General features: G+C 45.1%; 1 protein-coding gene across 5 annotated transcripts in view; it reads right to left on the bottom strand.

Moving 5' to 3' along the window:
• Positions 1-4,569: 4,569 nt before the first annotated feature.
• The window catches only part of LRRC61 (leucine rich repeat containing 61), a 30,382-nt gene continuing 13,056 nt past the window's right edge, over positions 4,570-21,895 (bottom strand). For 2 of the 5 annotated variants that reach the window (XM_033932019.1, XM_033932020.1), the window contains exons 2-3: positions 10,737-10,895; positions 4,570-6,600 (exon numbers count right to left, since the gene is read on the bottom strand). In XM_033932019.1, coding sequence (XP_033787910.1) covers positions 5,180-5,980 — 801 coding nt within the window. In that variant the 5' untranslated portion in view covers positions 5,981-6,600; positions 10,737-10,895 and the 3' untranslated portion in view covers positions 4,570-5,179. Of the gene's footprint in view, positions 6,601-10,736; positions 10,896-11,572; positions 11,721-21,895 lie in introns of those variants that run through there. The other 3 variants (XM_033932022.1, XM_033932023.1, XM_033932021.1) reach the window with 2 other exon arrangements.

The raw sequence follows: 21,895 nt of genomic DNA, 5'->3' as shown, positions 1-21,895 counted from the left end.
AGAAAGACACGGGGAAGCCACTGCTTGCCCTGTATATCGGTAGCATGGAATATTGCTACTCCTTGGGTTTTGGCCAGGTACTAGTGACCTGGATTGGCCACCGTGAGAATGGGCTACTGGGCTTGATGGACCATTGGTCTGACCCAGTAAGGCTATTCTTGTTTTTTATGGTCTTAACACAGAGACCAAGAACTATTCGGGACCTTAAAAACCAGGTTTCTATAGAAAGCTTTGAGTGAAGCAAGTCTCGACATGAATCCCTTTTTCACTAACCCTCCAAGCTGCTACTCAGAGTATTTGTGAAAAAGGGATTCATGATGAGGTTTGTTTCACTTTGGAGTGATGCTATGTGGTATCAGAGTTTGGGTGGATGGTTTGGGCAAGTATGCATGCAGATTATAAAATACTATAATTACATGCAAGCTTGAAAAAAATATAGGAACAAACCGTTGACACTAACTGTAGAGCTGTCTACGAGGACTGTTGAAAAAGTATTGGACCTTTATTCATAAAAATACTCATATTCAGATACAACAATTATATACTAATCTCCTTAAAAAATAGTCCCCTTGGGCTGCCACAGACTTCTTCCAATGGTTTTGCCACTGTTGGAAGCAGCGCTGGAACGCCTCTTTTGAGATTGCTCGCAACTGGTCCGTCGCATTCTACATGATGTCTTCTCTTGACTGAAATCTGGTCCCTTTCATGGTCGTGCCCATAAACCAAGGACTCATCGCCAGTGATCACTGTGCTGAAGAAGTTGGGATCACTGTTCAGTCTCCAGCATGTCCTGTGTGATCTCCAAACGGAGTTGCTTCTGCTCGATCGTTGGCAGCTTTGGCACGAACTTCGCTGAAATATCTCCTGAAGCCCAAATCCTCAGTCAAAATGGAATGAACAGATCCAGCGCTGATGTTCACCTCTTCTGCAAGTTCTCTGATCGTGATTGGACGATCCCGCATCACCAGGGGCCTCACTTGGTCAATGACGATCTTATTTCTGGATGTTGAGGGACCTACCAGAACGTGCTTCACTCTCCACTGATGTGCGGCCATCTCTGAAGCGGTTGTACCACTCCTTTATTTGTGTGGTGCCCATAGCTTCGTCCCCAAAGGCCTGTTGAATCTTGTGGATCGTTTCCACTTGGGAATTGCCAAGCTTTGCACAAAATTTAATGCACCAGTGTTGTTCAACTTTTTTCTGTCATTTTGCCAAAAGCGAAAATCCGATGGCGCTCACTTACACTTCCTCACTAATTGGCGGTCTGCCGGCGACTGACAGCTTCTGTAGGCGGGAAAAAATTCAAGCATGCGCATTAAAGTCGCCTACATACATGCATCAAACCACGCCTCCCTAGCTTTATTTGTTTACACAAGAAAAATTAAGGTCTGATACTTTTTGAACAGCCCTCGTATACCTGTAATGCAAGAGTGTGTCTGGTTACCTACACTAATATTTTATAATACAAGTAAGCACCTACATAGGCTTCTCTGTAGATGTCTACCCATGGTACTCTGTTATAAAATGATGTTCAGAGTGCATATATCTTGGGGATCAATGACCAAGGTTCGGTGTGATATCAGTGAAAAAATAACAATAAAACTGAACACCTCAGTTTCATAAAAATAAGGTTGATTGTTGCTGAGTTATGCAGTGATTACTGGAACATATAAGCAGCCATGGGAACAAAACCCCCTTTGATTAAAAAAAAAAAAAAGCAAAAAAGCTTATGTTTACTCAAAATTAAAGCAGTTCACAAATAGAAAACAAGAAAAATGTTAAGCAGTAAACTGGAATTTATTGAGGTAGGCCACTGGGAACATACCGTAGAACACAGGGCCTCTTCTATTAAACTGCGCTAGCAGTTTGTAGCGTGGCGAGCTCTATGAGCGTCGGGAGCAGCGCGGGCCATTCGGAGTGGCTCTCTGCGCTAGAAACCGCTATCGCAGTTTCGTAGAAGAGGGGGGGATAGAGTTCCTATGAGCGTCGGGGGCAGTGCGGGCCATTCGGCGTTGTCCAATGAACCGAGCTGTTGATTGACCAGAGTGTCTTTTTATTACAGGAATGTTCAGTAGTTTGGGTTTTCGTATTAACGTAATAATTGAAATGAATGTAAAGAAAAGCAGTTGTGTTCTAAAGAGGGTGTCTTCCTCCTGAGGGAGGGTGTGTTGGAAGAACGCTATTTGTCAGAACGCTATGGTGCTGGTCCGAGACATCTCGACTAGTTCGATTTTGGCTTATTGTTAAGTTACAGAAAAGATTAAAGCATTTCTCTCTGTCTCCCTCTTATTTGTCTATTCTGCTTGATAACAAAATACAGATGGTGATGCGGCGAAGCATTTTCAGTATGACGTTCAAATCCGAGTTTGGACGATGTGTGTGGAACACATGCAAAAATCCAGTAGCAAAGATGACCATTTTCAAAACAGAAAAACGTCTTATTGTTTCAAAAAAGGTTGTTTCTCAGAAGGGCTTGTCCTCGATGCGTCTGTCTTTTTGAAGCATTTTCGGAAAAAAAGACATCCAAAAGAAAAATGACCCCAATGCATGAACAGTAAGGGCAAAAATCTGGGATGCCAGATATGATAAAGACCTTCAAAATACTTAGGGGCATAGAGAGGGTGGACAGGGACAGGTTCTTCAGACTAAAAGGGACGACAGGTACGAGGGGGCACTCAGAGAAACTGAAGGGGGATAGGTTCAAATCAAATGCAAGGAAGTTTTTCTTCACCCAAAGGGTCGTGGACATATGGAATGCGCTCCTGGAGGAAGTGATCCGGCAGAGTACAGTACAGGGATTCAAACAGGGATTGGACGGATTCCTGAAGGACAAGGGGATCGTGGGGTACTGAGGGTACTGAGGGAGGTGCTGGGGTGTTGCATAAGTATAGACAACTCACCAGGTCGTGCAGGTGCAAGGCCGGAGGGTTAGGACTTTGATGGGAAGATAGGACTTCGATGAGAAACCTAGGGGGCAAGGGGGCCCCTTCTGGCGATTCAGGCAAGTCATGACCTGTTGGGCCGCCGCGGGGGCGGACTGCTGGGCGGGATGGACCTGTGGTCTGACCCGGCAGAGGCGCTGCTTATGTTCTTATGAATCTGACTATGCACCTAAACCATGTATTGAAGACTGAGGAGAGAAAACCTGATTATTCAAGTAGAGAATCATTTACCCAGAAGAAGCGCTTCGGTCTTTAACTTAAGCTAATGAAACAAAGAGAAAAATAGTCCAGGCAGGATTATACAAAACCCACTCCCATCTGCATCTAAGATGTAACGTGAACCCTGGTAGTTTATGCCAAGTACACTCCAGCACCTACATAAAAGGCTACTCGTGGTAACCAGAAAAGAACGGCCATGGATCAGAGCAACATGAACAAAATTTCCACTATCTGAATTTGATTTTTTTTTTTAGAAGACATAAAACACTATAAGACCATTACTCTAAAGTCCCAATAGTCCAGGTTTCCATGTGAAATTGTATCAAAAGCTTAAGCAGTATCAAACAAGAGAGAAACATGATACCCACATATCCCTCGACCTATGAAGAACATCAACTATTGGGAGAGTGTGTGGTGCAGTGGTTAGAGCTACAACCTTAGCACCCTGAGGTTGTGGATTCAAATCTCACACTGTTCCTTGCGACCTTGGGCACGTCACTTTAATCCCCCCTTGCCCCAGGTGCGTTGGAGTATGAGCCCACCAGGTGAGATAGGGAAAATGCTTGAGTGCCTGAATGTAAACCACTTAGGTTATAAGTAGGGACACCACTGCTTCAGTGCTGTAACCCTGCCTAGTTACACACAGGATTAGCACCAGCTGCATTGTAGCAGGACTTGCTTATCTACTCCTACGCTAGTTGAAATCATTTTCCTGCACCTTTTCCGATTTCATGTGCATTTTTTTCCTTACAGTAGATACCCTTATTTCCATCTTACTCAATTTTAGCCATCTATATATTCTACCTCCGCTTACACCCTATAATGTCTATTAAGAATATATTTTAATGCGTATTGTGTTGCCTTGTAAGTAGCATACTATGCCATGTGTATTATTATTTGACTATATCTACTGTTGTATACTTCTCCCTCCGAATCCGTGGTTTCAGTAGGTTATTTGCAATTTTTTTTTTTTGGGGGGGGAAGAAACGCTGCATCCTGGTCCTTCCCCAGACCTTACCTGGTGGTCTAGTGGCGACGCGGGGCAGGATCGATCTTCCTACGTTCCTGTCCTGTGCAGAGCCGTCATAAAAATAGCTGCCATGAGTTTCCATTGTAGTCTCGAGACTACAACGGGAACTCACAGCAGCCATTTTGATGACGGCTCTGCACGGGACAGGAGTGTAGGAAGATCGATCCTGCCCCGCGTCACTGCTAGATCACCAGGTAAGGTCTGGGGAAGGTCTGGGACGCAGGAGGGAGGAGGGGGTGGGTCAGAGCCAGCCCTCAAAGTTTTTTGCGGTTTTTAAATATTTGCGGGCCGGCTCTGTCCCTAACCCCCGCGAATATCGAGGGGGAAGTGTAATTGTCTATTGCCTATGTTCCACTTATTCTTGTTGTAAACGGCCTTGGCTAGCCTTTCTTCATAAGGAAAAGTGTTCCATCCCTCTTAATATTGGTCTTTGCCCTTCTTTAAACCTTTTCTGGCTCCATTATATCATTTTGGAGATTGGGCAATTAGAACAGTAAAGAACATTTGAGGTGCAATTGTACCAGGTACCTATCTCCGGAGGCATAATGATGTATTTTGAGAACAAAAAAATCCGTAGATTACATGCTAATAAAAACAAATAACTACAGATATGTTCTTTTTCTTACATTTATTAGATGTGGAAATAAATAACATAGCCCAGCAATCCATTGGCACATTTTCCATTTTCAGTTTGACCGAGGCAAAACTGGGCAGCATGCAGCTAAACACATCCTTTATGAAAAACAAATATATATTTCTCTGCAATGACAATGGCCCCTCCCACAAACACAAGTGAGGATACCAAGAGTTCATTCAATGCAGAAATTTAAGTTAAAAGGCCATTGCCCGCATTTAGCATGAGAGATGTTTTAGAGGACTTCCTCTCTTATGGCCCCTCTTTCTGAAGGTTTGCCATTACAGAAATTTGTATATGGTACACACATAGACTTCTAAGGGGGTTGGCACGCATCACAAGTCCTAAAAGTTTTTAGAACACAAATGAAGTGGGATCATTCCGAATATTGAGTGCTTGTTCAGCTTGTGCAATGGTGTCATCGGCCCTTTTGCTTAGTTCCTTGCACTCCTGGAGTACATCATTGAATTGCTTGTACGCTTCATCAATGATGGTACTCTCAGCTGGTTTCACATCCCAGTAACTCTCTTCCACCCAAGGCTTAGCTGATCCCGACTTTGTTCCGGGTATCTCCACTGCCACTGGACCATTGCTCAGAAATTTTTTCAAAGAATTATCAATGTCTTTATAGAGCTGGTAGAGATCACTGCCCTGGCCAGAAACTCTTTCCCCATCTATCACCTTGATGCTAGGAATCATATCCAACAGAGAGCTTTGGTAAGTGCTACTGTTACACAGAGGATTGCTCAAGTTACAGATAGGATCTCTCAGGCGAATGCTTTCCAGTTTTCTCAGCCCGGTCAGGCTCTGTAGATTCTCCAGGCAACTGATGTTATTGCCAGCTACATTCAGGCTTTGTAAGCTTTCGCAGGAACCTAGAGGTTCCAATGTCATAATCCTGTTGGCAGACAAATTGAGGACCACCAATAATTTCAAAGAAGCCAAGGGCTCCAGGTGCGTAATGTTATTATTGGAAAGATCCAAGTGCTCCAGGTTCAGGCACTCCCCAACGCAACCTAATTCATAAAAGCCCAAACCCTTGAGTTTCAAGAACAGGATAGATTCCAAATCAAACTCCCCAGTCTTTGACTTGAGTAACTGGGAAGTGATTTTCCTATTTTCATTCTCTCTTTCTCTGCCCATTCTATTCTCCATTGCTTACTTGCTTAAAATCTGTGCTTACAATGAGAACAAAACCAGAGCTTCTGCAAAATAAAGAATCCTGTTTACAATGCCTCTGTGGTTGTCAACACATGCTCTTTGGCACTGTTAAGTAAAACTGAAATGCAAACTGCTATATCAACCTTCTTTAAGACTCTCTAATCTCTGGTAAAAAAAAAAGAGAAGGATTGATGGCAAGTAAAAAGGGTTGCTTTCAAATATAGTACATCTTGAGAAGTGTTCCATTCATATCTGAAACATTGATAGCGGAAAGTTGAAGGATAAATTAAAATAATATAGATTAATAATATATAATAGAAGTCTCAAAGAAGTTAGTTTTATTAGGGGTCTCAAATAACTTTGATTTACAAAATATTTTCTATGTAAATTACACAGAAAGAGAGGCTGTGCCAAGTTTATGGCAGCAAGTGAAATGTGGTCCTCTTTAGTGCCCTGGAATTGACTGGGTGGATACTTTACTCTGATTCTGACTCATGTTATAAAGCTTTTTAAAGTTCTTTTTCTAGGAATATATATCTATATTTAGATTAGGATATCCAGGATTTCTTCAAGGAAGAGACCTGCTAGAGTTGAGTTGGTAAATCCACAAGTTTCTGAAATGACAAAAGGAAAAATATTAAAAATGACAATACATTGCCCCTTCAATTTTCAAACAAAAAACAAAAGGAATTGACCCCGAAATATCCACAAAGAAGAAAATCCAGAGAAAACAAAAAAAAAAACTCTGTGGAGTGACGATGTTCCTAAATGGACTTTATTTGAAAGTGTCAAAGTTCCAAAGGTCCACTGAAATCATCCACATAAATAATTCCATCCACATAAAAATAAATCATCCACATAAGAGCCTTAAAGGACCTAGTCTGCTAGGGATACAGGACCCAACACGGTCTGCATTTCAACAAAAAGTCCAAATTCAAGCAGTGCCTCACTTCCAGCTCACCACACAATTGTTTCCCACGTACTCACCTTTATAAGACCCCAAGGGACCCCTGAAGAAGACTTTTTGTCGAAACGCGGACTGTGTTGGGTCCTGTATCCCTAGCGGACTAGGTCCTTTAAGGCTCTTATGTGGATGATTTATTTTTATGTGGATGGAATTATTTTATGTGGATGATTTCAGTGTACCTTTGGAACTTTGACACTTTCAAATAAAGTCCATTTAGGAACATCGTCACTCCACAGAGTTTTTTTGGTTTTCCCCTTCTATTTTCACCACAGATAAAGAAACATCAGTTACAAACATAAATGTTTTAGAAGCTAACTCAGAGTCTTTTATAAAGTCATTATTCATCTTATAGATATAGATTATAGAACATATGGAGCCTCATTTTCAAAGCACTTAAACCAGGGTTGTCCATCGAGGGCTGCAATCCAGTTGGGTTTTCAGGATTTCCCCAATGAATTTGCATGAGATCTATTTGCGTGCACTGCTTTCATTGATTTAGAAAACTGGAATTTCCATGGCAGTTTGTGAATTTTGCGATACTGTGCTTGTTATGATCAAAGGGTGAGGGGGCGTGATTAGGATGCAGCCAAAATATACCTGTGTTTTCCCCATTTCAGAAAGGGAAAAACATGGCTATGAGAACTAAGATCAGTGTTGGAATTTATACCTGCTTCTGGGCACATCTAGGTTTGATAAAAGTGCTGTACAGGAGGGATCAGAGAAGGTTGTCCCTTTCAAGTTTTAATAAAATTTGATGGATCGCTTATTTATAATTCAAAGCGATGAACAAATCTAAAAGCATGTAGTACATTTCTCAGTGCGGGGAGATGTCATTATTAACATAAGTCAGACAATAAAACAAAACAGATCCAACAGGAAAATGGGGAAGAAACTACAATATTTGACAGTAAAGGAGACAAATAGCGGTAAAATGATTGGGAGAGGAAAGACCACATATAGGTCTATAAAGATTAAGATAGTAATAAAACTCATGATAGTAATGAATATTTTTAAAAAATTAACAATTAAAAGCATCTTTAAAAAGGAAGCATTTCAATTTACTTTTGAATTTGTCTGTATGGCATTCTTCCCTTATATGTATGGGAAGGGAATTCCACCGTTGAGGAGCAACGACAGAGAAAATGTATTGCCTACGGGTATTAATGGATTTCAAAGAAGGGATTACCAGCAAGTGTTGGCTATCGGATCTAAGTGATCGAACAGGAGTATAAGGCATTAAAACTCGCCCGATAAAGGCTGGGGTTTTATGAATAATTGATTTGAAGGTTAGTAGACAGATCTTGTAGGTTATTCGATGAGCTACTGGTAGCCAATGAGATGTCTCGAGAAGTGGGGTAACGTGATCAAATTTCTTTGCTTTCTATAAAAGTTTAATTAAAGTGTTTTGAATGAGCTGCAACTGTCTGATCTCTTTCTGGGAGGATTCCTATGAACAGAGCATTACAGTAATCAATTCTTGAAATGCCCAACGAGTGAATTAATATATTAAGGGATTGCTAGTGCCCTATGATTACAAGCTCTGTACCTAATTGGAACAACACAGGCGTCTATTCCAAAATACAAGACATATACAGTAAAACCTTGGATGGCGAGTAACTTGGTGTGCGAGAGTTTTGCAAGACGAGCCAAACATTTTATTAAATTTTAACTTGATAAACATGGTCTTGCAATACGGGGTCTTTCCTCAGTATGTATATGCATGTCACATCATCACAACTGAGCCGATGGTTCTTCTCTCTCCGACACGACGAGGTCTTGCAAATACAAGTACACAGTGTATACCTGGAATGCGCTCCCGAGAGAGGTGGTGGAGAGTAAAACTGTGAACACAGAAGATTTAGAATCAGAAAATAATATTAAATATTGAACTAAGGCCAGTTACTGGGCAGACTTGCACGGTCTGTGTCTGTGTATGGCCGTTTGGTGGAGGATGGGCAGGGGAGGGCTTCAATGGCTGGGAGGGTGTAGATGGAGTAAGTCTTAACAGAGATTTCGGCAGTTGGAACCCAAGCACAGTACTGGGTAAAGCTTTGGATTCTTGTCCAAAAATAGCTAAGAAGAAAAAAAAAAAATTTTTTTTAATTGAATCAGGTTGGGCAGACTGGATGGACCATTCGGGTCTTTATCTGCCGTCATCTACTATGTTACTATGTCATCACAACTGAGCCATTGTTTCTGCTCTCTCTCTGACGCAGCAGGAGTGCAGTGACTGTTCTATAGTATTTTGTATTAAAGTTTTTGGGTTGTGGAACGAATCGTCTGAGCTTCCATTATTTCTCATGGGGAAATTCACTTTGATGTACGAGTGCTTTGAATTGCAAGCATGTTTCCGGAATGAATTATGCTCGCAAACCGAGGTTTTACCGTGCATCTAAGTATTGTCATTTACATGTGCATTTTCTGAAATACCAAACATACGTGGGTGCGTGCTGGCACAGAGGTACTATATGCTGACTGCTTCTCTCCACTGATGTTTTCGATGTAAAACGGTTGCTGCTGCCACACTGAGCCAGAACCTACACATCCATTCCTGCATGCATTTTAGAAAAGGCTCTGTGCCGGCAGGATCCTTTTCTAAAATACTAGAAATTTGATGCATACCAAACTGGACATTAGAGAATGACACGGTGACAAAATTCATCACCGTTCCCGTCCCCGCGGATAACTGCGGGAAACCATCTTCATGTCATTCTTTAAGGAGAGAGGGAAGAATCAGAGTATGAATGGCCACAACCACTGACCCTCAAGCTTTGCTTTGAAGAATGCTGGTGTAGAAGGACTGAGGTTGAGACAGACACTACAGAATGACAGTCTCTGGTATCCAGAGCAGATATTGTGATGTCATAATGCCTCATTCCACCAGTGCCTAAGAGCCAATCACATCAGTGATGTCACAATGACTTCATTATCCTTGGCTCACATAAGAATCAGAGTATGAATGGCCACAACCACTGACCCGCAAGCTTTGCTTTGAAGAATGCTGGTGTAGAAGGACCGAGGTTGAAATAGACACTAGAAAATGACATCGGATTATTTCCCGCGGTTATCCGCGGGGACGGGAACGGTGATGAATTTTGACACCGTGTCATTCTCTACTGGACATCTCAATTTCCGATTTATACATTCGTTCTAAAATCTCTCTTTAATTATACAAATTTCTTTAAAATTAAATTTAAAACGCAGGCACAGCATAAAATGTTCTAGGACTGGGGCTGCGTTAATTAATCATAGTATTCATGTCGGGACAGCAGGAAGTGGAGACTCTGCAGGCAGCTGTGCTACATCCATTACAGTCCAAATTTACATTCATTGCAACATATTTTCAAAGGAAATTTGGGAGAAAGAAAAGGAAAACAACTATCTTCCACTGACATGAATATACAAAAAACTTTTTAGTGAGACAAAGTGGCTGGCGGGATGTTATTTATATCAAATATAAGGGCGATTTAGAAGGCCTAATTTTGCCTTCTATTGTGCCAGAAAGAGGAGCAAGATATTCCAAAATTAGCCTATTGCTTTCCTTCCGCTGACATTTCTGATTCCACAATTCAATGGTCTTCCCTCCCCCTTCTTCCCCCCCTCCCCAAGAGAGATGCTGGGAAAGGAGGGGCAGAGGCTTGGTGGAGAGGTTGGGGGGAGAACAGGATGGAAATGGGGAAACACTGTTTCCCCTAGCAACCGTCAGCCTCATACAGAGCTGCTGGCAAGGAGACATGTTCTTACTGCCCGCCCAGGCAAACAGACAAGAACTGCAGTCCTCACCTCTGTCCTCTACTTAATATTGCAGACTTTCAGCTTTCAGACCTTCTTTTATTTCCTTGGACAACAGCTCTGCTCTTGGGGTTTTGACAATAATACGTACAATAAACCCCCCCCCCAAATCTGGTCAGTGTCTAACCCGCTGGATGTGGTCTGGAGAGGCTGAAAGAAAAAAAAAAAAAGAACAGCATAAATAACTCTAGTTATCTCTTGAAAGCAGCTGGCGCGCAAATCCTTATCAAATCCAGTCAGGAGTTTTGAAATAGGTAGGAAGATCATGTCCCGAGTCTGACCATTACCGGTGTGTGCTTCCTCTCCAGCGAAAGATGAGAGGAAGGCAGGGAACATGTAACAGCAGCAAGGAAACATCTGGAGGCTCCATTGTACAGCAGACACAGAATACATACGATTAAAAAATGCACACTGCCTAGCACAGAATCGAGCAGAAGCAAAAAAGATGCGTACCTTTACGGGAATTTCGGGGTCTTTTTTTTAAAAAATATATCCTAACACATGCAAGCATCATAGTTTCTACACTGCACATCAAATCCAAACACACCTTACAAAAAAAACCCACAAAGGGCTCCTTTTACGAAGCCGCGTTAGCAGCCTTAGCGCACGCGTGCTATCCCCTGCGCTAGCCGAAAAACTACCGCCTGCTCAAGAGGAGGCAGCAGCGACTAGCCCGGCCGGCAAATTAGCGCGCGCTAACGCGGCTTTGGAAAAGGAGCCCAAAGACACGAAGGAATACTCCTGTCCCCCTTTTAGAACGAATGCATCTGGGCTTTTTGTCTAGTGCTTCTCTTGCAGATGCTCCTGCTGGGTCTGCTATTGTTTACCTGCCTCTCCTTTCTTCGATGCCCGGCATTCGGCAGATGTAGCCGTGGGGCTGGACACAGTGGCGGAGGACAACCTCTGTTCTCTGCCCGTTTTGGCTCAGTCACTTGCCAGAGTGGGCACTCGGGCAGCTCCCTGGTCCGTGAATCGAGCAGCCTCACTTCACCTTCCCTCGCTCTATCACGGGTGTCAGCGGTGATACATTACCTTCCTTTACCGATCCCCATGGGTACGCAGAGCCTCCAGTCACAGTCTGGACTGAAGCTGCAGCATGAAGGTTAACCCTTCCAAAGCCACGTTGCACAGATGGGCATCGATGCTGGCAGTTTGCACTTTTTCTTCAAATAGCAGCCAGTTTCCAGAATAACCCAGAACTAACCCCTCTAAAATAACAAATGCAATAATATATCCAGGGCTAACTTGTTGAGAAAGGTGTCCCAGACTGATTGTTTAAGACAGGGGTGTCCAATGTCGGTCCTCGAGGGCCGCAATCCAGTCGGGTTTTCAGGATTTCCCCAATGAATATGTATGAGATCTATTAGCATACAATGAAAGCAGTGCATGCAAATAGATCTCATGCATATTCATTGGGGAAATCCTGAAAACCCGACTGGATTACGGCCCTCGAGCACCGACATTGGACACCCCTGGTTTAAGAGAATGAGAGATGTAGAAAGGGGTGTGTGTGGGGGGGGGGGGATGAATCTCGCACACAAGTTTTCTTGTAGACAGCAAGACTTGATCAGGCGCACAAATGGCTGAAATCGTCTGATTGCACCAGCATAGTTCTATGCCAGGGGTGTCAAAGTCCCTCCTCGAGGGCCGCAATCCAGTCGGGGTTTTCAGGATTTCCCCAATGAATAGGCATGAGAACTATTTGCATGCACTGCTTTCATTGTATGCTAATAGATCTCATGCATATTCATTGGGGAAATCCTGAAAACCCGACTGGATTGCGGCCCTCGAGGAGGGACTTTGACACCCCTGTTCTATGCTCTGGAAGAGCTGTTCCAAGTGTATATTCTGAGCATGCCTCCCTCTTCCTGTGTACAGCAGCCTCAGGCCCCAATCCACAAGTCTGCTGTGCAAGTTAAGGCTGCTTCTAGTCCAGTGGTTCCCAAACCTGTCCTGGGGGACCCCCAGCCAGTCAGGTTTTCAAGATATCCCTAATGAATATGCATGAGAGAGATTTGCATACCTGTCACTTCCATTATATGCAAACCTCTCTCATGCATATTCATTAGGGATATCTTGAAAACCTGACTGGCTGGGGGTCCCCCAGGACAGGTTTGGGAACCACTGTTCTAATCAATCTTACATGCAAGGCACCTGAATCTGTTGCTGACAGTATTCATATTTATGCTAAAAGCCCATTTATATGAAGCTGCTTTTAAGTCCTAACTCCAACCCACTTGTAAAGCACCCATATCTGTTTGTCATGCCCTTTTTAGCATCTACCCCACGGGTAGGCAACTCCGGTTCTCGAGGGCCGGAATCCAGTCAGGTGTTTCAGGATTTCCCCAATGAATATGATTGTGATCTATTTGCATGCACTGCTTTCAATGCATATTCACTGGGACAATCCTGAAAACCCGACTGGATTCCGGCCTTCGAGGACCGAAGTTGCCCACCACTGCCCTACCCTATCTATCTTATCATTCCCTTGTAAATCCCTACCTGAGCAGCAGACCAATCTCATCGTAAAGTTTATGAGAAGACTAAGATCTAAATATGTATATCCTGGAGGACCTCTGAGGGAAAGGAAAGATTGTAGAAATGAGCAGCTAGTGTGGATGAGTGGACTCTAGATAGGCCAAATGATCTTTTATCTGCCATCATTTTCTATATTTCTCTGTTTTTATTTTCTGTTGACACTCCAACATTATAGATACCTGATAGGGTCTGCTTCATCAGTTACAGGCTGAATTGGTCCTGGTTTTATTTATTTGATTTTTTTTTAGCCACAAGTACAAGGGGGCACTCGGAGAGAAATTGAATGGGGGACAGGTTTAGAACAAACGCTAGGAAGTTCTTTTTTACTCAGAGGGTAGTGGACACATGGAACGCGCTCCCGGAGGTTGTGATAGGCCAGAGCATGCTACAGGGGTTCAAGGAGGGTCTAGATAGGTTCCTAAAGGATAAGGGGATTGAGGGGTACAGATAGAGGTTGAGGTAGGTTATAGAAATAGTCAGGAACCACTTCACAGGTCATGGGCCTGATGGGCCGCCGCGGGAGTGGACCGCTGGGCACGATGGACCTCTGGTCTGACCCAGTGGAGGCAACTTCTTATGTTCTCCCCCAAGGAGCTCAAAACGGGTTACAAATTAGGTACTCAAGCATTTTTCCTATCTGTCCCTGCAGGCTCACAGCCTGTCTAATGTACCTGGGGCAGTGGAGGATTAAGTGACCTGTCCAGGATCACAAGGAGCAGTGCGGGATTTGAACCTACAACCTTAGGGCGCTGAGGCTGCAGCTCTAACCACTATGCCACACTCTTCTCCATGAGAGCCCTCTAACACACTCATAGCAGTCTTCTTGCTGATGAATAATCTCCAAACAGATAATACACCATTCATCAACATCATTATTAGCTCTTTTCCTTGTCTGATTTGTACCTTAAGCCCTACATTGTGAAAACTATTCTTTAAAAAAAAAAAAAAAATTTTAAGAACTAAAAGAAAATAAAAAAGGACTAGCAAGACAAAGGAAAGCATCATTAAGACAAGAAAACTCTTCAATTTTTACTGAAAGAGTTTAATTTCTTTATCTGTTCAGCTAAGAAAAAACTCCTGCATGCAACAAGTATGCTCTTCCCTCTCTCCTCAATAACGGTCCTCCCGGCCTCTTACCCTTTTCCTCTCTCCCCTCTTAAGTCCGCATAGAACTCTTGGTTCTGTGATATATACAAATTGTTAGCAAGCGCTTGACGAATTCAAATTTTATTCGGGATTTACGTTGAACTACCAGAAATCTATGGCCCTAGCTAGCCCCATGACACTACAACAGACATGGAGTGGTCACTTCCCATTTACGTGGGCTCAGACTTCAATTCGCTATTTGGGGGTACAGATCCCCCGAGACCTTACGACCCTGTACATCACCCCATTGCTTCAAGACACCTCACAACATCTACAGAATTGGTCCACTTTTCCCTTATCGGTGGCAGGCCGGGTAGCCCTTTTTAATATGGTGCTCTTTCCCAAATGGTTATATCGCTTTCAGGTTTTACTTCTGCTGCTGTCCCATGCCCATAACATTCGTTTAACAAAAGAGCTACAGCGTTTTCTATGGGGTGGTAAGCGACCACGTATGCCCTTGCTACGGATGTGTCTGCCCAGGGATAGGGGGGGCTATGGTTTATTAAATGTACGTTGGTATGCTATGGCTTGTCAGATGAGACATATTAATGATTGGTTTAGAGGAACATCTGATTTTTCTGCTACACCACAGGAGTTATCTTTGCTGGCTCCGTTCCATGTGAGCTATTTTCTATATGTGGCGGATCCGAGGATGCGTCCTTTGGTGTCTCACTACCCCATTTTTACGCCGGCCAGAAGGACATGGAGATGGGTCTGTAAAAAAGCCAAATTGTCTTCTAGGGTGTCTTTATATTTGCCTATACAGGGCAATGGAGCTTTCCAGCCGGGCATGCAAAATGCCACCTTTCTTAGGTGGCAAGCACAAGGTCTACAATATCTTTTTCACCAGTTTTAGGAGGAGGGGAGCCTGGTCACATTTGCCGAGCTGCAACAAACTTTTGACCTACAGGCTAATGATCTCTTGTTATTATTATCATATCGTAATTTTCGCTGTACTTTTTGAATTGCACGGCCTTCTCCTAACAGGCCCACTTGGAAATTTCTTCCAATCTGTATACTTTATACTCTCGCTCAGCAAATTGTATATCTATAATTTTGCTTCGTAAATGTTTCTGCACTCTGTATTTCCTCTGACTATCTGCACATTGTAACTCGCTGAGTGTCCAGCTCTCTTAATTGTAAACCCCCTAGAAGTCGCAAGATTGTGGCGGTATAGAAGAATAAAGTTATTATTATTATTACTAGTCTTCAAGCCCGTTACATTAACGGGTGCTAGAATAGATGTGTGTGTCTGTCTTTCTTTCTTTCTCTCTCTCCCCTTGGCCGCTGTCTGTCTGTCTATGTTTATTTGTTTTTCTCTCCTTGGACACTGGCTGTCTCTCCTGAATGTCTTCCTTTCTGTCTGTCTCACTGGCCCCCTGTGTGTCATTCTTTGTGTCTGTGTCCTTGTGTCATTCCCCCGCCCCCCCCCAGAGCAAAGCTGTCTGCCCCCAGCATACCCCTTTCCCTCTCCCTGACCCCCTTGTATCTTCCCCCTCCCCCCCAAGCAAAGCTGTCTACCCCCCAGCACACCTCTGCAACAAAAGCATCCCCCTGTACCTGCAGCACTGGCATGACACCCTTCAGCCAATCATGAGTGCTCAGAGCGCGACAGGGAGCGGGGCCTGCAGCTTCTTCGGCGTCGGTGAGGAAGGAGAGGTTGGCCCAACTCTCCACAGGGGCTTTGGGGACAGTCTTGTGTGGCTCGAAGCCCTCCTCCCAGCAGCACTCCATACTGCCTTCCTCCCGCCGCCCAGAATAGATGTCTGTATGTCTGAGGTTTTTTTATTTGTCTCTCTCTCCTTGGACGCTGTCTGTCTGTGTCTCTCCCTGGTCCCCTGTCTGTCCGTCTTTCTTTCTGTCTGTCTCCCTGGCCCCCCTGCTTGCCAAAGCAGCCCCCTTTCCCTCTCCCCCTGTTCTGCAATGCCTACCTGCTCCGTGGCCCCCTTCTGTTCCTCCCCCACCTGATTGCTATCTGCCCCCAGCACACCCCTCCCTCCAAAGCAGCCTCCTTTCTTGTCTGCTCCGAAGCTCTTCTTTTTCCTCTTCCCCTCCCTCCTGTCACCGCTGCCAATCCTATTTAAAACGGCCTGCTGAGGTTCGCGGCCGGCTGTAGCGAACCTCGCAGGCCGCTGTTCACCTCAGTAGCATGTTCCCTCTGATGCGATCGCGTCAGAGGGAACGTGCTACCATGTGGAGAGCGGCCTGCGAGGTTCGCTACAGCCGGCCGCGAACCTCAGCAGGCCATTTTAAATAGGAATGGCAGCGGTGACTGGAGGAAGGGGAAGAACAGGAGCGTTAGCGGTTGTTGTGGGAGGGGGAAGAGTCGGCGACGTGCAGGCAGCTGTAAACAGGAGCGGCAGCGGCGGCTGGACCATGAGCCCTCCTCCCGCCATCCGCTGCCAGAGCCGCTCCTGTCGCCCGATGCAGCTAACTGGCGCATACGCCTCAAGCCGCGGTCAAGGCTGGGGACTCGCGCATGCGCACTCCTGCGGCCAGAGACCTACAGCGCACGGAACACGCAAATAGGACTGCGCATGCGCGGCTAGCTCTTTATTATATTAGATTATTATACGAATAGCCTTATGGTCCATTTAGCCCAGTATCCTGTTTACAGCAGTGACCGATTCAGGTCACAAGTACTTGGCAGAAACCCAAATAGTTGCAACAATCCATGCTATCGACCACAGCGCTGTCACGCGAGATCATCCGCTTGTGTACCCAAATCAATCCTGCCGCTCAACGGAGAAAAACTTATAGGGTCCCTTGGCAAGATCAGGACCAACTCATCCCTTTTATAATCTGTGCAGCATGGCTTCTGTCTAAGCAGAACTATAAAAATTAGTGGTGCCGCCCCCCGGGGGCAGTGTTCCCGCTAAGCTGCGCTGGGGTGCGCTGGCGCTCAAAATATTACCTCGCAGCGCACAAGTTTCTCGTCACAGCGCACACATTGTAGAGCACAGTTCTTCAACCGCCGGTCCGCAAACAAAATCTTGCCGGTCCGCGAAGGATTCGGTCCCCGCCGCAACGAAAGGCCGGCGTCAGCTGACTTGCAACTTCCTGTTGCAGTCGCTGTGCCGGGACTCCTGCCTTCCACCGCGTTTGCCTCCTGCCTTGTCTCCGCACCTCCAGACCAGCAGCGGCAGCTGTGTATGCTTTTAACTTCGGCACAGAGCTGCCCCTAATCAATAGTTTAGCGCGGTTTCATAAGGCAGCCTCGGGGCCTTTGCTAGGCCGGCCCACATCGCATCATCGAAGCGGGCCGGCTATCAAAGGCCCCGAGGCTGCCTCATGAAACCGCGCTAAACTATTGATTAGGGGCAGCTCTGTGCCGAAGTTAAAAGCATACAGAGCTGCCGCTGCTGGTCTGAACTCTTGGGCCGCTGAAGGAGGGCAAAAAGCAGCTGTCCTGGAGGTTTCCCTTCCTCTCGCCTTTACAGGTTCCTTTTTTCCACCTTTTTTTTTTTCCTTCAAACGGCAACGGGCCCCAGCATCGACATCAATCAAGTAAGTTCCACTGTCAATCAAGCGGTTCTGCTCGGCCAAAGCTTCCCCTGTGACATGAGCCACCCTCAGGGGAAAGAAAGTGACCCACAAAGGTGAGGGGAAGGGGGGCAGATGATGGAAGTTGGGGGGGGGGAGAGAGAGAGAGAGAGAGAAGGGGCAGATGATGGAATGGAGGAGATGAGAGAGAGAGAGAAGGGGACAGATGATGGAAGTGAGAAGAAGGGAGAGAGAGCAGAAGGCAGATGGATGTCAGTTGAGAAGGGAGAGCAGATGCTGAATGGAAGTGGGGAAAGAACACATACTGGAGGGAAGGAGGAGATAAATAAAGGGGGAAGAAAATAGTAAGATAATGGAGGGGTGAGGGAAAGGGGTGACAAGCTGTGTGTAGACACAGTGAAAAGAGGGAAACGGGACTAAATAGTAAGAAAGAATTTAATTTAGATGGAGGCAGAAAATAGAGAAGGAAGACCAGAGAAGAAAAGGGAAGAGAGAGCAGAGAATGATCAGATCTGAGTGGAGGAAATGAGAAGAGAGATATGCTAAAAACCACAGGGGGGAGGGAAGGATAGAGATGCCAGACCATGAGGGGAACAGAAGGAAGATGATGGATGCTAGACCAAATTGGGGGGTGGGGGGGGGCAGGAGGAGAGATGGCAGGGAAAGACAGACAGTGAATGGAAGGGGCAGATGCTGGACTGAAGAGACAGAGAAGGTTATCATGCTGCTGTACCGGGCCATGGTACGCCCTCACCTGGAGTACTGCGTCCAGCACTGGTACTTTAAGAAGGACACGGTACTACTCGAAAGGATCCAGAGAAGAGCAACTAAAATGGTTAAGGGGCTGGAGGAGTTGCCGTACAGCGAAAGATTAGAGAAACTGGGCCTCTTCTCCCTTGAGCAGAGGAGATTGAGAGGGGACATGATAGAAACATTCAAGGTACTGAAGGGAATAGACTTAGTAGCTAAGGCAGGGAGAACAAGAGGGCACTCTCTAAAGTTGAAAGGGGATAGATTCCATACAAACGTAAGGAAGTTCTGTGGTAGAAAGCAACATATTTATTTGGCTCATAACTTGCTGGCGCCCGATATTTTTAGCTCACAGTGAAAAAAGTTTGCTCACAACACCCGCCCGCTTAGAGGGAACACTGGTGCCCACCCTAAAGGCGCATCTTTTTTTTTCTCCTGGCTGGCTGGCTTTTGTCATGACATGATTTATGGTTTCTCCACCACTTAAGGAGCTGGATGAATGGCGGGGGAATATGGCAACCAATCATTAAGGGCTCCTTTTACGAAGCTGCGTTAGCGGCTTTAGCGCACGTGACTTTTAATCACGTGCTAGCCAAAAAAACTACCGCCTGCTCAAGAGGAGGCGGGAGCAGCTAGCTCGGCAGGCTATTACGTGGGTTAAACCGCTAACGCGACTTTGTAAAAGGAGCCCTAAATGTTTACCCTTGAGCTTAATTCTTGCTGAAATCTTAGGAGTCTGATGAAGAGAGTACGCCTTGGGATAAACTGTATTGTGATTTATTAACACTATTACCATTTTAAAAAAATATCTTTATTATATTTTTATATTCTTATAGCTTTATTATCCTATATAATAAAACGCTAGCCGCGCATGCGCACTCCTATCGGCGTGCTTCCATGATCAGGTCTGTGGCCGCAGGAGTGCGTATGCGCGAATCCCCAGCACCGACCTACACTCGCCGGAAGGACTGGACCCCAGCGCTGGACATCCTGCTCTCCTGTCGGCTCCTCTTACGAGCCGTACCAGCATCGGAGAAGGCTTCCGACGCTGGCGGGGGTCGAGAGGAGCCGTGGCGACACCTCAAGGGGCGGGAAGGGAGGCCCCAAAAAAAGACTCCAGCCGCTACTTTCTTCGCGGTCCCGACTCCAAACACCGATTCAAGCAGCGTGTGCAGCACTCTACACACTCTGCTTCGGGGCCTTCTACTGCCCTGATTTGCTCTGCCGCATCTCTGATGATGTCATCAGGGACGTGCCAGAGTAAATCAGGGCAGTAGAAGGCCCCGAAGCAGCGTGTGTAGAGTGCTGCACAGCTGCTGGAGTCGCAGGTTTGTCGGGAAAGGAGAGCAGGAGAGAAGACAATTACAGCCACTTGCAGCAGGGGCTTAGAGGGCAAGAGAGCTGTAATTGGACAGACTGAGGTAGGAAATGTTCAGAGAAAGAAGGGCTGAGACTGAAGAAGGAAAGAAAATTGGAGAGACTGAGGTAGGAAATGTTCAGAGAAAGAAGGGCTGAGACTGAAGGAAAGAAAATTGGAGAGACTGAGGTAGGAAATGTTCAGAGAAAGAAGGGCTGAGACTGAAGAAGGAAAGAAAATTGGAGAGACTGAGGTAGGAAATGTTCAGAGAAAGAAGGGCTGAGACTGAAGAAGGAAAGAAAATTGGAGAGACTGAGGTAGGAAATGTTCAGAGAAAGAAGAGATGAGACTGAAGAAGGAAAACAAATAGGAATAAATACCTACAGGGAAACACAAGATCAGGAGCATACAGAGAAAAAAATACAGCATAGAGGTTTGCAGGAATAAGGAACACATAGAGAAAGTAGAGCAGAGACCCCTGCAAGAAGAGAAAGAGAGCAGACATGCTTGCAGGAGAAAAAGCGAGGCAGTAATGTTACAGCTGGAGAGTGCAAAGTGAGGAAGAAAGCAGAGACAGCGCTACACAGGGAAATGGAGGGGGAGAGAGACAGAAAGCAAAAAAAAAGACAGTCATATATTCTAGCACCTGTTAATGTAACGGGCTTAAAGACTAGTATTCTTATATTTATTATATTCTTGGTCAAATGAAGTACAATATAAGAACAACAAAATGAATTGCAAAATACATAACCACAGTTAACAGGGAGGTAATCACAGTAGCCTTAAGAGTTTTATATGAGAAAAAAGGCCTTCCAAAGGAATTCCCTACCCTCTTCCCCAACTTTCCCAACCTAACTATCTGCGAGCCGTTGAAGATAAAGAATTCCCAAAAGGTTACCAAGTTAAAGTGAGCTGCTTCCCTACTTCAGAGTCAAAATCAGTGAAGTCCCGTCTCTCCCTTGATGCTTGAAAAATCATTAATGAGCGCCATTGTGCTAGTGTGGGAGGAGTAGCGGACAGCCAATACTGTAAGCTGTGGGAGGGTGTGGTGCAGTGGGTAGAGCTACAGCCTCGGCACCCTGAGGTTGTGGATTCAAATCCTGTACTGCTCCTTGTGACCGTGGGCAAGTCGCATAATCCCCATTGCCCCCAGGTAAATTAGATAGAGTGGGAGCCCGCCAGGACAGTTAAGGGAAAATGCTTGAATACCTGAATAATTTGTAATCCACATAGAATTGTAGAATAGGCGGAATATAAATGATAAAAAAAAGAAAGAAGATGCACTTTTCCCTCAACAAAATAGTGTGATGAAGGAATTGTCTCAGTCCACTAGGTGATGGTGTAGGTATTTTATAAATCCCAAAGAGCGTTAATGGTAAGGGCTGCCAGAAAGTTTGCTAATAGGTAAACACTGCAGTAGTAATAGATGACCAGATGACAAAGACCAAAGAGCAAGTACAAAACATGTGACCCAAGGAGGCACCAGGTCAATGGCATTTAGAACAATTATCATCCTGTGTCAACTGGGCTAGGACCGCCGGCCCGGCGGTCCTAGCCCAGTTGACACAGGATGATAATTGAGCAGGTGTCCTCCAGCTGCATTGCTACCACTAGGGGGTGGAATATTTTCAGTCGCTAAGGACAGGTATGTTCCCTGGAGTCCTGCAGAACTTGCCTGTCCCTCACAATTGAAAAATGTGACAGTAAAACAGCACCCTCTATTGGTGAGACTGTGGGTGGAGGACTCCTGCTCAGCTTAGAGGGAACACTGTCAAGTGGGGAAATATATAGTTGAAGAAGAAATTTATATTGAATTTTCCCAGAGCAAAATATTTTTGGCAAAACATAGAAACAT

The sequence above is a fragment of the Geotrypetes seraphini genome, chromosome 2, assembly GCF_902459505.1.
Source record: "Geotrypetes seraphini chromosome 2, aGeoSer1.1, whole genome shotgun sequence".
Lineage (NCBI taxonomy): Eukaryota > Metazoa > Chordata > Amphibia > Gymnophiona > Dermophiidae > Geotrypetes > Geotrypetes seraphini.
Note: the sequence above shows the minus strand (reverse complement) of the source record. Positions and strands in the feature narration are given on the sequence as shown.